The following is a 15,686-nucleotide window of genomic DNA, read 5'->3' on the forward strand; positions in this document are numbered from 1 at the left end:
GACTAATGACATCTTATTTTTAAGGTTGCTAAAAGTGATGGGCGAAATGGATGTGCCATCCTAAAAGGATCGTATCTCAGATATGTTTCTGGAGTGGGCGCGTTCTTGATCGCATCACTTTACCCTTGGTGGGGTGTAGGACTATCTGTCCATATTATGACCCAACTACTTACCTAGCTAGTTCCGAAAGAAACTCACCCTTTTGTGCCTTCACTCTTACACTGTGTGTCTCAAGGCGTTGTGAGTACCACTTCACCTCTTCATCATGTGTCTGCCTGCCAGGGGCTGAGATGAGGATGTCATCCAAGTAACACACCACACCTTCAATTCCGTCTAGAATTTGTGTCATAAACCCTTGAAAAATCCCAGGGACTGATGATATGCCAAATGGGAGCGTATTGAACTGAAACTAATCTAATCTAAAACAAAGCAAATGAAAGCCGTTGAGCCATTGGCAACAGAATGCCTCCTTTAACCAGACGGATTCTCCTTCGTCAGGAGTTGAATAATTTGTGGCTCTACGACACCCCCCTCCGAAAATTGACTGCCGTGTTTGCTACCATCATCGACACTTCAAACGTTGTTTGCTGGCCATAGCATCAAGGGATAATCCCATTTGATCATATGGCACAATAGAAATGCAACTGATATCCCAGTCCAAGTAGAACCAAACCTTAGCTCAGCCAATTCACTCTTGCAGGACGGATCTTGCTCTCTGCGCTCCCTGCTGTGTGATAGTTGAATGCGTTCCAGTTCCTCCTTTTCTTGCAAAATGAAAATAGTGCTCAATCTTTATACACACATGAATGCAAAACAAGATTACAACATATCTTTGCTGTGTCCATCTTGGAATCATTTAAATTAAAAAATAAATAAATACACAGATATTTAGTCATCATATGCATCCTGAGGAACAAGTCCCACCAACGAGCAATGTCATGACTTCATCATTAGTACCTTGAGATTTAGTATCCTGCTCAATTTATTAATTGATGCAAGGGCTTGTTTCCGTGCATGTCATTAGTAAATTAAAGTGCTCTTTTAAAAAGTCCCTTCTAAGATTTGTGCTTAAAAAACATTAATTTCCACCTTGAGATCATGCTTGCCTTACTTGAAGTTTCCCAATATCCTCCAGACATCTGTCTCTGTCCGTCTGTACTGCCAGCAACGTTTTCTCAAAAGATTCTGCCCGAGAAGCAAGTTCCTTGTTCTCGTTAATAACATCCAAAAGTCTTTGCTTCATCACTGACAATCCCACCAACTATTCTTCAGGTTTCTCCTGCCCTATTCCATCAGCACGTTCAGACATTTTCACTCCCGCCTTTACTTGAGCCAGATTTTCAAATTCAGTTTCTTCAAGGGCTTTCGGCCTTCATTACTTTGTTTTAGATTAGTTTGTTTAAGGGATCTTTAAGGGACTTTGTTTAAGCGGTCCTTGTGCAACTATCCATTGCTCTTTGAAGATGGATTTCTCATTCTCAAGATGTTTAATTTGCTGTTGGTGCTTTTGCAACAACTCCTTCAACTGATTATCCTACAAAGACAGGATCTGGTTTAGCTCCTCCCTGTACTGAACCAACTGTGCGTTTAGCAGCACGTTGTCAGAATTAAGGTCATCCATCTGAAGCTGTTGGGAGATATGCTGCCAATGTGATCATCAGTGCACTGGCAGCAGGTCAACCATCAATGGAGTAGTTGTTGACATCGGAAGCATTGGAGAAGTCAAACAGCTCAACTATTGCTCAGTTTACATCTTCACTTGCTGTACTTTGGCCAGAAGGTATAAAACACGAGAATGTTCTTCTGTTTGTGACTTAAAGTTTTATTCCCTCATAAATAATAGTATCCTAACTATTAATAGAAACGTTTACTTCCTGCACATGAATTCACAATATATTTGTACCATGGAACAACAAAGTTGCTGTATTAACAACCCTTTAAATTTCCCAAATGTAGTTACTTGGTATCAAGCTAAAATGAATTCACCAACGCTCTACTCATTTGCTTTGATGTATTTTAAATACTTCCCTTGAAAAATACAGATCTGTAAATGATCGGTAGTAACAGAGACGGAGATACTGTGCACACTGGATGGAACCCAATGATTATTAACACCAAACATAAAAATTGGGAGTTAAAATTAATCAGGTTGTCACAACCCTAGAAGCCATCATTTTGCCCATTATGTCTAAAACTGATCTTTATGGTGAACTATTCAAATGTTAATATATATAAAGGGGTAAATTCGGTAAAATTACAAATATTGTTGTACTTTCCAGATTTGTCAGTGATTTCCAAAATCTGTCTCTATTGTGTCATTTTACTTTTAATATTAGAAATTGAACATGTGCTTGATATAATGCTTTCTCATTGTATGAGGCCAGCCATCTCAGTCCAACTTATAATGGCACTGAAAATTGAGTTGAAGGCTTTTTCAGTTTAGCAAACCTCAGTATATATTTACCTTCTCAAAACTAATGAAGGCTTTACACGTTCGAGATGCAGCAGGAAAACAGGCCCTTCGGCCCAATGAGTCCAGGCCGACCAGCGAACACCCCGGACACTATCCTGCACACTAGGGACAATTTACAATTTTTACCAAAGCCAATTAACCTGCAAACCTGTATGCCTTTGGAGTGTTGGAGGAATCAGTAGCACCCGGAGAAAACCCACGTGGTCATGGGGAGAACGTACAAACTCGATACAGACAGCACCCGTGGCCAGGATCGAACCCGGGTGTCTGGTGTTGTAAGGCAGCAACTCTACCACTGTGCCACTGTGCTGCCCCCCCCCCCCCCCCCCCCCCCCCAAACAGAAAAATATTTTATTCAACCTTGGCAAAGCTTAAAATTAATAACAGCGTAAAATGTCGAGTGAACTCAAGCATTAAATTTCCACAGATATATAAAATCAAAGTTTAAACAAAGTGTCAGACTGAGCACATACCATAAACTTTTGGCCAGCTGTGGTCTGCTTTGTCCATCCTTGACCCTGTCCTTGTCTCTGAAGATCCCCTACTTCCTCCTCCAGCTCCGGCAGTTCTGAGATCAAATCTGGATCAGAGCAGCCAAGAAAGAACCAGTCATCCTCAATCAGTTTTGTGCCACAGGAAGACACGTCGTTCAGAAAGACAGCATGAACACAGACACAATATGGACTGATTGGACCCTGGTGACCATCGCTACCTTGTGGCTTCCCCAAGTTAAGGTGTTAGTTTCTGACTGGGCTAAAACACCTTGCAGCTGGCTGGCTGGCTTTAAATTTTAAAAGCTTGCAGTGACAAAGCTAAATTAACATCACTGGTGTCCCAGAGACAACTAATACCAATACTGGTTTACATATAGATATTATTTCAGTATTTTTTCAGGAGAGGCAGATTTGTCATTTAACCTGCAAATCCATTAATAAACGTAGTGAAGCCTGTGTCGTGGCCATTTGGACAAAAAGGTAAGTGTTCTACCTTTGCAATTACCAATGTAAATATAGGGGAAAAAATAAATCCTTTCGCATTGAAAAGTTATAAGGAAGTTTGGTTCATTTTACTTACATCAGGTAATGGATGGAATAAACTATGGGTTAAAACAGCGTTCCCTTTCATTACTAAATAGTCCAAAGAGTTGTACAGCACAGTAACATGTCCTTTTACATCCAATGTGTCTGTGCCGACTATCATGCCATCTATTTTAACCCCACTTGCCTGTGTTAAATAAATCTCCTAGTCTTTCAGTGAAACTTGCGTATTCATCAAAACTCACTCTAAAGTATGTAAGTGGAAATTTAACTGTGTGTTTAATGCAGAGCTAAATGTTATAAAATGATTAGATTAATGAATTAACTAAAGAATTCAATGAAAGTATATTTTAGTTGGGGTTTATAACAATTTTGGAAAATGAGCAGTAACTTTAACTGGATTCTACTAATCATTTTAGTACATTACTAGGGCATTCATTTCATCAGGTCCCACATGGTAGGCAAGTGCAGAAGTTTTGGGCACATGTAATGCAAGGTGGGCTAGCCAGTTGGATCTAAATAGGAGGCAGTGATGGAAGGATGTTTTTCTGATGGGAAATCTGTGATCATTGTGGTACCACAGGGACCACAGCTGAGATTTCCGTTGCCCGAGCGAGGAGGTTTGTCCAAGGTTATAGCAGGATATAGATGAGAGGGAAAGTTGGCCGGAGCACAGACAGATAGAATTTGGGAAGTAAAAATGGTTGTAGGACAGGTCAGGGCACTGATGAATAGAGACTTAGAGGTCCAAGTCCAAAGTTCTCAAAATTTAGCAGGGCAACAGACTGGTGAAGAAAGCATATGGCATGTTTGCCGTCGTAGGTGTGGGTATAGAATATAATAGCTGGGATGTTTTATTGCAACTTTACAAAACACGAGTTAGGCCACACTTGAAGGGGTTGTGTGCAGTTCCTGTCAGCACACTATGTATGAACTGCAGAGGCTGGTTTACAAAAACAGACACAAAGTGCTGGAGTAACGCAGCATCTCCGGTAACATGGGAAGGGGGCGTTTCAGGTTGGGCCTCTTCTACAGTCTGATCAGCGATAGATTTGGAGAAAATGAAGATAAAATTCACAAGGATGTTGCCTGGATTGGAGAACTTTAGTTATGGGGAGAAACTGGATGGATGGGGCTCTTTTTCCATGGAGTGAGAAAGTTAAGGAGTGACTGATAGAAGTATGTAAGATTATGTGAGGCAGGGTAGAGAGCCAAAATCTTTTTTCCATGGTAGAGTTACAAAACAAGAGAACATAAGTTTAAGGTAAGAAGAGGAAGTTGTAAAGGCGATCTGAGGGAAAGTTTATTTCTCTCCCCGAGAGGGCTTTGTATCTGGAACTTGCTGCCAAAGGAGGCAGAATCAAATGCAATTAAAACATTTTTAAAGTAATTTTAGACAAACACGTAATAGGCAAATAGAAGGAGACATTTATAATGCAGGCAAATGAGATAAGTGTAGATAGGAAACAAAAATCAGCATGGACATGGTGAGATGTAAGGCCCATTCCTGTGCTGCACAACTCAGATTCTAATTACATCATCATACTAGGCAAAATATTTTGAACCATCTGTTATCATCATAAAATAATTACGGAAACAATTCAGCATTGCTGTCAGTAATTATAAGAGCCATGAGAGGCTTAAGGGTGTAAAAGAACCAAGGACTAAAGCGATTCACAAATAAAAGAAAGCTTGTCGCAGCTAACAAGCAACATTTGTTCTGAACAAATGGATGGAACAAGGGGAGAAAATTCAGCCCAAACAAATTTTCAGGGTACAGAATTCCAGAGATTCACCACCCTTCGCAATGGGAAATTCCTACACATCTTAGTGTCCCTTTATCTTGTATCTAGGGTTCCCCTATTCCTTTTCTCCAGAGATGCTGCTCTGACCCGCTGAGTTACTCCAGTATTTTGTGTCTATCCACATGCTCAAGACTCAGGCACAAATGGAAACATGTCAACATCTTCACAGTCAGGCTCCATTGAGATGTTTAGAATTTTGAATAATATCACCCCTATTTCCTCCAAACACCAAAAAACACATTCAACTCCCTTGCTGCTTACAATCGGACAACACTCTCGTTGGTCGAATTAGCCTCGCATTGTGCGATATGTTTAATCAGCATTTACATATTTTAATTAGAACTAAATAAGTATCAGATCAAAATTAAAATGTCCAATGAAATACAGAAATATTTTAATTAAAATTATTTTAAAGTGGGTTGTATTATGAAATATCTATGCAAGAAATCATCCAAATCTTCAATTTTAGGGGCCATCAGATTACGGATAGCAGATGTAACCAGTTTGCAAATCCAGGAAATTTCATCCATTCAAGTAGATTTCCCTGGATTGTTGCGGACAAGACTGCAAAGCACCATAGTTTGTATCAGTATTCAAAACCCTGGGACAACTTCATGATTTCCAAAGTCGTCCAAAATCTAAAGTTCCCACGTTCATAATGTAATAACTAAAAACATTAAAACATTACAACAACCTCAAAATCTAAGGTATTCATATTAGCATAACTATCTTCATAAATATTCTGTCTCTACAATTAATCTACCTTGGGGAAACCACTTGGAAGAAATGTCATTGGCTTATAGACACAAACAGGCAAGACACACAGCAATCATTAGCTTGTCAATGGCAAAATCATTTTTTACTTCAACGAGGGACAGGAATACTTGGGCGTAAAAATAAACCGAATATCAGTTCTGGGGAGGGTGGGATGTAAACTATATGCTCATGCATTTGCCAACTAACTCATTAGCAAATATTAAAAGTGAAATGATTGTGGCAAAAATAATTTTCCCGTCTGTTTTGTGATTTGGAGTTTTGTGATTTGCAAAGTATGTTATATTCAAATGAAATTTGACTCAACATACAAAGCAACAAAGAACGTTTAAAGACAGTAATTTATGGCCTCATGCAAAGAAGGCCAAACATTCACTATTGTGCAATGGTAAAGGTTGCATAGGAAGGTGGGAATGATCAATGGCAAATCATATTCCACAGGAATTGCACATCGACACTTCTGAGCAGGGTATGTTCTGTGAATAACAATTAAGTCACAGCACAATTTAGCTAGTGAAGTGCCTTTGTCTCGACTGAAATATGGACAACAACAGATCCCAAAATAGAGGTGCACTCGACTTTCAAGTCATCAAGATCAAATCAAGTCATTCACTTCTTAAATATTTTAAGTTAAAACAAAGTAAACTGTATGATTCGTTCCAAGTGGGAACCAGAGAGCACCACAACTTACCTTCTCTTTTTTCCTCAACTTGATTCATCTTTAATTCCATCACAGTCCTCTCATCATTGTCATAGCTCGGTGTTGGTTTATAATCTGTTTCTTGCCACTTCACCAGTTCCTCTGCAGATTCAGATTCACTTATCTACAGACACATTACACACAAAGCAACATCATCCACTCATCTAACTGGCCAACTAGATGCTTGATGCCATAAGAAACAGAACCGCTTCGGCATGATACAAGAGTAATGATTCTCTATGTTTGCCTCCGGGACATATTTAATTAACAAAATAGCAAGCTGATTTGAAGTTTAGAGTTATTCGGCAAGACGACCAGAGGTGGGATAAGCATTAAAAACGGAACATCATGGTGAAAAATATAGTTTTTAAAAGTTTACCATTTTTTATTCTCTGCTGGAAATGATTTGATGATTTCAGTGATTTTCAGATTTAAGTAAAATTATTTTAATTGTCTTTAAGATAAATGGACCTATGGGCAATGAAGCACTGACTTGTTCCTATTAATGTACACCTTCAAGACATATTGTTATATGTCATTAGAATTGCAAGTTGTAGATTTGGATAATTGGAAACTTTTATTACGTTATAAAATCAGCCCTTGAGCCTTATTCATTCTATCACATGATCATGTCTGATTTGGTCTGTGATCTAAACATTTACCTAATCCCCATAACCCTCAACTTCCCGCAGTGTAAAATTCTAGCTGGCTATCCCTTGAATATACTTAATGGTTTCTCCACCCACAGCTCTGGAGGGTAAAGAACTCAAAAGATTCTCAACCCTCAGAGGAGAAATGTCAAGTACTTTGGATCCGTCTTCACTGAGGAGGATACAAACAATCTTCCTGATGTACTAGTGGCCAGAGGATCTCTGGTGACGGAGGAACTGAAGGTAATCCACATTAGGCAGGAAATGGTGTTGGGTAGATTCCCGGGGCCTGATGGTCTGCATCCCAGGGTACTTAAGAAAGTGGCTCTAGAAATCAGGACGCATTGGTGATAATTTTCCAATGTTTTATAGATTCAGGATCAGGTCCTGTAGATTGGAGGGTAGCTAATGTTATCCCACTTTTTGAGAAAGGCGGGAGAGACAAAACAAGGAATTATACACCAGTTAGCCTGACATCGGTGGTGGGGAAGTTGCTGGAGCCAATTATAAAAGATCAAATAGCGGCACATTTGGATAGCAGTAACAGGATCGGTCCAAGTTAGCATGGATTTACGAAGAGTTTCATGCTAGACTAATCTGTAATTTTTTGAGGCTGTAACTAGGAAAATGGACAAGGGAGAGCCAGTGGATATAGTGTACCTGGACTTTCAGAAAGCATTTCATATAGGTCCCACATGGGGGATTAGTGGGCAAAATTAGGGCACATGGTATTAGGGCTAGAGCGCTGACATGGATAGAAAATTGGTTGGCAGACAGGTAACAAAGAATAGGGATTAACAGGTCCCTTTCAGAATGGCAGGCAGTGACTAGTTGGGTACTGCAAGGCTCTGTGCAGATATTTACAATATACATCAATGATTTAGATGAAGGGAATCAAAGTAACATTAGCAAATTTGTAGATGACACAAAGCTGGGTGGCAGTGTGAACTGTGAGGAGGATGCTTTTCAGGGTGCCGTTATCCACTTTGGTAGCAAAAACAGGAAGAGTGATTACTATCTAAATGATGTCAAGTTGGGAAAAGGGGAAGTACAACAGGATCCGGGGGTCCTTGTTCATCAGTCAATGAAAGTAAATATGCAGGTACAGCAGGCAGTGAAGAAAGCGAATGGCATGTTGGACCACAACAAGAGGAGTTGAGTACAGGAGCAAAGAGGTCCTTCTGCAGTTGTATAGGGCCCCAGTGAGACCACACCTGGAGTATTATATGCAGGACATTCTTGCTATTGAAGGAGTGCAGCATAGGTTTACAAGGTTAATTCCCAGGATGCCGGGACTGTCATATACTGAGAGGATGGAGCGACTGATCATGTTTAGAAGGATGAGAGGGCATCTTATTGAAACAGATAAGATTATTAAGGGCTTGGACACGCTAGAGGCAGGAAACATGTTCCTGATGTTGGGGGATTCCAGAACCAGGTGCCACAGTTTAAGAATAAGGGGTAAGCCATTTAGAACGGAGACAAGGAAACACTTTTTCACATAGAGAGTTGTGAATCTGTGGAATTCTCTGCCTCAGAACCGGTGGTGGCCGGTTCTCTGGATACTTTCAAGAGTGAGCTAGATAGGGCTCTGAAAGATAGCAGAGTCAGGGGATATGGGTAGAAAGCAGGAACGGGGTACTGACTGTGGATGATCAGCCATGATCGCATTGAATGGCGGTGCTGGCTTAAAGGGCCGAATGGCCCACTCCTGCACCTATTGCCTATTGTCTATTGCAGCTTTGAAGCCAATCCTTATCCTGAGGCTATGCCCTTTAGGTCTAGACTAAAGGACGTTCTTTTTGGAAGGAGATGAGGTAAAATTTCTTTACCCAGAGGGTGGTGAATCTGTGGAATTCTTTGCCACAGATGGCGGTAGAGGCCAAGTCAGTGGATATTGTTAAGGCATAGATAGATTCTTGATTAGTACAGGGGTCTGAGATTATGAGGGGAAGGTAGGAAAATGGGGTTAGGAGGGAGTAATTGATCAGCCATGATTGAATGGTGGGGTAGACTTGATGGGCCGAATGACCTAATTCTACTATTCCTTATGACCGTATAATATTAATAGGCAAGTCTGGAAATACTCTGTTGCTTCCCCAACCACACCAGCTAATTCAGTAAACTTTCTCCATGTCCAAGGTGTGTGGTAATGCATACAAGAAACCATCTGGTGTGGAAGCAAATAGCACCCCTCAGATGCAAGCATCAAGTCAAAAAGTAAGGATGATGATAGAAAAGAGCAAAACAAAAATTTACTTAAATGACGCATTTTAAACAAAAAATCTGAATAAGCAACATAAAATTATTTGTAAAATGCAATGTAATATTAATTAGCAGGATACTTGAGACTCTTGAATCTGTGCAGAATGCGCACACTTGGAATTAAGATTGTACGTGGGGGAATTAAATGCATCACAAATTCTCCCAACCTGGGAAGCTGCTCCCTTGGTAACTTGTTCTAAACCTACTTGCATGTTCTGGTATTGCTCTTCATATGCTTCCAATATGTTTTGAAGCTTCTCTGCAAGAAAACACGTATCACCATTTAAATAAAGAGAACGAGGAAGAGTCCCTGACCTGAAACATCACCCATTATTTCTCTACACAGATGCTGCCTGTCCCGCTGACTTATTCCAGGTTTATGTGTCTATCTTCAGTTTAAACCAGCAACTGCAGTTCCTTTACACAAGAGAATGAAGGATCTCTAACCAAATATCCCTTCCATTCTCTCTCTCCCCGTCTCTCCCCCACCCTAGTCCTCTTGCTAATTTCACCATTTATATTCCTTCATTAGCACCTCATCCCCAGCCAACAATGGACCATTGTCAGCTCCCCCCCCCCCCCCTCACCCCGAGTCATCGATGCAGGCTCTGCTTTATTCTGTACCTCCCCATACCTCTAATTTCCCCCTCCCTGACTCTCGGTCTGATGAAGGGTCTTGATCCGAAACAACACCTATTCGTTTCTTCAGAGATGCTGCCTGACCTGCTGACTCGAGCATTTTGTACCTATCTTCGGTGTAAATCAGCATCCCCAGTTCCTTCTTACCCAATGAAAGTCATACTATACACACACCATTTTGTGCCTCGACGTATTGTGGCCAGTTCACATTTAGGTGTAACTGGTCGTCCTCCTCTTCATAGTCAATCTCCACATCTTTGTGCTCCAGCAGAAGCTTCTGAGCAGAAACAAGCTGGGTAGAAATAAGTTTAGTGTCAATTAAAGCCAAGGGATTTCTAATGGTCTGTGAAATAGCCACCATTCAAATTCTAGATTAAATATTTTGCTTTATGACTGTACAGGCAGGTAAGACTAGTGTAGATGGGGCATGTTGGTCAGTGTGGGTAAGTTGGGCTGAAGGGCCTGTTTCTGAGCAGTATGACTCTCGAAATAATTTTAGCATGCATTATACTTTTAATGTGCCACTGCCGACAGCTCCATTCTACCACAACTATTTTATGATTGAATTTTCCTGCAGGCTCACATCTATCCCATGTCACTTACTCTTCAGAAAGGGGTTCTACACGGAATGGAGTGAGCAGTGAAATGTAGGGAAGCATTCCTTCATACAGTTGAGCCCAGATTAAAAATATACAATGTACATAACTAACTATGTAAACAAAAATGTTTTAAATTGCTTCCTACAATGCTTCAACAACTCACGGTATATCAAACCATCAATTTTCCTTTTTTGAAAAGATGAAGTCATTTCATTCCAGGTAAATGGCAAACAGATCAATATTCAGTTAATCGTCACCAGGTGCAAGGGACTTATATTTGGGGTACCTGTACATTGTCCAGCTCCTCTTGGATCTGCTCGATTTTAGACTGGAACGAAGCTTCAATTGACAAAGACCTGTCCTCCGATCTTTCCACCTCTTGGTTCAGAAGCCTCACTTGTTCTTGAAGAAAGAGAAAGGAAAAAACACCCATAATGATCTGATATTTGTTGCAAATAAAGCAATACCTCCACAGTTTGCAATTGTTTCCACTGCAGTTAATGGCAGTCAGTGAAAATCATATGTTCTACTAATTACCGGCATTTGAAATCATCAAATATCCTTGAAATGCTACAATTCATTAAGCTTGAAGATTGCTCAGGCAAAATGGTAATTCCATTTACATATTTATCCAATGATAAATTCCTTAACTATCACTAGTGAGAAAAGATTAGAAGCTTGAATAAAGCTCCACAGAAAATGTGTCTCCTCAACATTTTGGAAATTAAGGTATAAAGTTACTTAATCCCAAAACAAACAAAATGATCATTCTCCACAGCCTCCATTAAAACCCTTATTTATTTTAAATTACTCCAAATGAATATCCTCTTCTGCTGCTGAATATAGTCTCTCTACCTTGTCCCTGGTTTCACCCTCACTTCCGTAAACTGTCATGCAAACACAGCTCAAGTCTCACAGAGATAAGACATTCATGGAGATAATGAAGTGTCATGGTTGCTCTGTGGTCTTCTCATTTAAAAGCTATTTGAAATTTTGAATACTTTGATGTACCATTTCCGGCAAGTGCATTGTGAATGGTAAAATGTCTTCAAATGATTTTATTTAGAGATACAGCGTGGAAACAGGCCCTTCGACCCACTGTGTCTGTGCCGACCAATGATCCTCGCACACTAACACTATCCTACACACACTAGGGATAATTTACCATTAACCCAAGTCAATTAACCTACAAACCTGTATGACTATGTAGTGTGAGGATACCGGAGCACCTGGACGAAAACCCACATGGAGAACATACAAACTCCGTACAGACAAACACCACAGTCAGGATCAAACCCAGGTCTCTGGCGCTGAAAGGCAGCAACTCTACCGCTGCGCCACCAGGCCGCCTTCACGATGTCATGTTTTAACTATCGGCATCCTCTCAAAATTAAAATTCAGTGATAGCGATGTTTAAAGGATTCAAGAAGAGAATGTTTTGATAAGCATCTGTACGAATCTGTCCAAATGACTACTGTGTGTTCCTGTCAGCCATTTGGCAGACTCTTACAAATGCTTCTCAAAGAATTATTTTCTTGAATCCTTTAAACATCACTATCTTCTGATCAAGGAATCTGACCAGAATACCTGAATGAAAAAAACTTAGATTACACGCTACTTTTCCTGATCACTGAATGTACCAGCCCATTTACCAACCAATGAAGTATATTTTTAAGTGTGATCAGTGATAAAATATGGGAATTACAGCAATCAATTTGCATACACAAAATCTCACGAGGTTACAGGGACCAGACAATTACACGGCAAAACAAAAATGAAGTGATGTTTTGTCATAAAATCCACTCCATTCCTCTAATGCTAGAATATTTTAGGGCAAACCTACTCCCTACCACGAGACGACAGGTGTACAAATCTGCGGTAGGACCATTTATGGCCAAAAATATTAACAGGTCAACTTTGAGTAATTACCTTCCAGTTCGTTAATCTTCCATTTGGTGAAATAATTTAAAGAACCAGTTGCCTGTTCTGCAAGGGGTGCACAGAACTTGGCGTGAGGTCTTAAAAGTTGGAGATCTTTGTGAAGTTGTAAACACTGATCTTTCTGTGATGTTTCTTGTGCATGTTTCTCCCTGATTTTACGGAGCCGAGTGCTGTGTTTACCTTTGAGATTTGTTAAAGCAGTCTTGTGAGTCTCCCTCATATCACGGAGCTTGATATGGCTGGCGTAATCTTCAGCCAGAAGCTTGTTGTCCAGGTTCTCATTCTCGTCCTCAAGCTTCCTTATATCTTTAACCGACTTCTAAAAAAATTAAAAAGTAGCCAAATTAAACTAAAAAGACTTTCGGGAGCCTTTTCCACTTAGGCGATTTGTCAGGCGTCTGTCAAGTTGCCGGCAGTCACCTGAAAAACCGGCAACTGGAACGGCGACTGTCAGAGTGGAACACACACACACACATTGCTTCCTTCACCAGCCCATTATGCAGGCGGGAGATAGGGCACTGTCTGAGTGAAATTCACATGATGCAAAGCCAAGGTGATAGACTCACACTGCGATGAACAGGAAGGTTGGCGCTGTAATTAAGAAGGCTAAAGCACAGATTCACCATCCTCTGACTAAAGAATCTCCCCCTCATCTCCTTCCCAAAGGAACATCCTTTAATTCTGAGGCTATGGCCTCTAGTCCTAGACTCTCCCACTAGTGGATGGGAAAATGAAGAACAATATAGTCAATAGTGACACTGTTGCATTATAATCAAGAGTTCATGTGTTGTTGGCATCTTAAATATCAGATCTCTTCTGATCTTGGTCACGGCTGAAAAAAATTGGTGGCACAGATCAGCAATGCCAACAACCTGTCATAACCAGAATGACAATGCTGCAAGGCTCCACATAAACTGTGATTCTGCACTATAACAGATCATAAAAGGGTTAATGAACTGATTTAGAAAAAAAGAATGGGGAGATTCATATAAAAGAAAATCTTCTAATTTTTTCATATTTACAGATATATTTCCAAGAGACTCCCTGCTATTTTTATTTCACTGCCAGTTACAACAGAATCCCTTAGCTGGTTGCAGAGATCTTTCCCTGTAATAGAGATTCACACAGCAGCAAACAATGATTTCCTTACCGCTAGCTCCCGATTCTTCTTATCGAGCTTTCTCTGCAGTACGTCCACATGTTGGGTTCTTTCCCGCAGTGCCTTGTCCTTTTCATGAAGTTTCTCCTTCAAGTCTTCCAGCACCTAAGGAAGTTAACAAGAGATTAATACCTCTAAACAGTGATAAAAACTGGGCAACATAGAATGGAAATCACACACGCAACATTTGTAATTCAAGTGCACCAATAGTTAGGTCTTCAATTCCGCCTTGGTATTAAGACATTAAAATTAAAATTATCATTAATGAAATCACGGGATGAAATCATTCATTTGCATTCAATGGTTTTAATGGTCCTTTATTGTCACGTGTACTGAGGTACAGTGAGATTTGATTTACCACACAGTCATACCAAAAAAGCAACAAGATACAAAACTACATAAAGATTAAATATAAACAGCCACCACAGCGCCGTGTGAGAATCCCTAGGGCACACAGGATAAGCGGAGACCCACAGCCATCAGTTCAATGTCCGTGCCACACACGCGCTCCTTCACCGACCGCAGTACTCTCTCTGCAGTCCCTGTCCGCCCAAAGTCAGAAAGCCGTCCACACTCGCACCAGACTCCAGGATCACTGCACTCACGGCAATCCCCCCGACTCCCCACCAGGGCAGACAGCTCGTCCATCGTGCTTTTCGGCGACACATATTCCCCACTGTGTTGGAAGGGGAATAACTTTTACCATCTTCCTCCTTTTCTCCCACGGTCGGGGCAATCGAAACACCCGCAGTCGGGGCGATCGAAGCTCCCGCAGTTGGCGATCAAAGCTCCTGCAGCTGGAGCTCCCGACGTTGATCCCTAACAAAGCTACCTCCAGCTCCACTGGCACTGAAAGTCTGCAAGGCAGCAACTCTACCGCTGCACCAGCGTGCCACCCAACACAGTGCCTCCTCAACCAACCTCACAAAATTTGTCAGAAACTTGTATTCTTTAATAGTTTACTCAATACATGTGTCAATTAACTAAACTAAATCCCATCTGCATCTTCTCCTGTACAATTTCATCTTTGCTGTTATATACTAACAGGAAGCACTCCTCGACAATTTGAACAATTTTCTGGCACCATTCCTTTGGCAAGGGAAGACTGAAAACATTTAGTCAGAATCTCAGCTGTTCCCACCCTTGCTTCTTTGAACTGGCTGGGAAACATTTCTGCCGGACCTGCTGATCTGTCCACCTTCGGAGATGCCAATTTCACTAAATTAATGCAGTAATCCAGACATACCTGCAATTGCACTGCAAATTTAGCAAACCTCACAGCCTGTATTTGGAATCAAGCCCCAAAATTATTCAGTGGCAAAACAAACTCTCGCATGGTCAAGATCCGAAGAATCATTACTGGATTTAAACAGAAAACAATGACTTCCTCCGAGTGTCTAAAATTTGTTTGCAGCCAACGTTGCTTATAAGGGACCTTTATTGTTCAATTAACATTGGAATGTCGTAAACCACGTAACTAATTTGAAAATAGCAAATATGTGATAATGTACTAATGTGGTGGATTAACTACTTGAAGGGTGTTACTTTTGGGGTAAAGACTGGAAAAGTCACCCTGGAAAACACATTTCTTTCTCTAAAATATGCCAAAATAAAATAGTTCACATCCACCTGAGACACCAAACA

The 15,686-nt window shown here is 40.7% G+C and overlaps 1 protein-coding gene across 1 annotated transcript; it reads right to left on the reverse strand.

Moving 5' to 3' along the window:
- Positions 1–1,534: 1,534 nt before the first annotated feature.
- LOC116972618 (golgin subfamily B member 1-like) lies at positions 1,535–11,697 on the reverse strand. The gene is made up of 6 exons (XM_033020433.1): positions 11,229–11,697; positions 10,518–10,635; positions 9,911–9,963; positions 6,781–6,913; positions 2,947–3,053; positions 1,535–1,627 (listed from the first exon to the last, which is right to left on the reverse strand). Exons 1-6 carry the CDS (start codon positions 11,373–11,375, stop codon positions 1,535–1,537), a joined length of 651 nt encoding a protein of 216 aa, XP_032876324.1. The 5' UTR covers positions 11,376–11,697.
- Between the last annotated feature and the right edge of the window lie 3,989 nt (positions 11,698–15,686).

Source organism: Amblyraja radiata, chromosome 4, assembly GCF_010909765.2.
Source record: "Amblyraja radiata isolate CabotCenter1 chromosome 4, sAmbRad1.1.pri, whole genome shotgun sequence".
Classification (NCBI taxonomy): Eukaryota; Metazoa; Chordata; class Chondrichthyes; order Rajiformes; family Rajidae; genus Amblyraja; species Amblyraja radiata.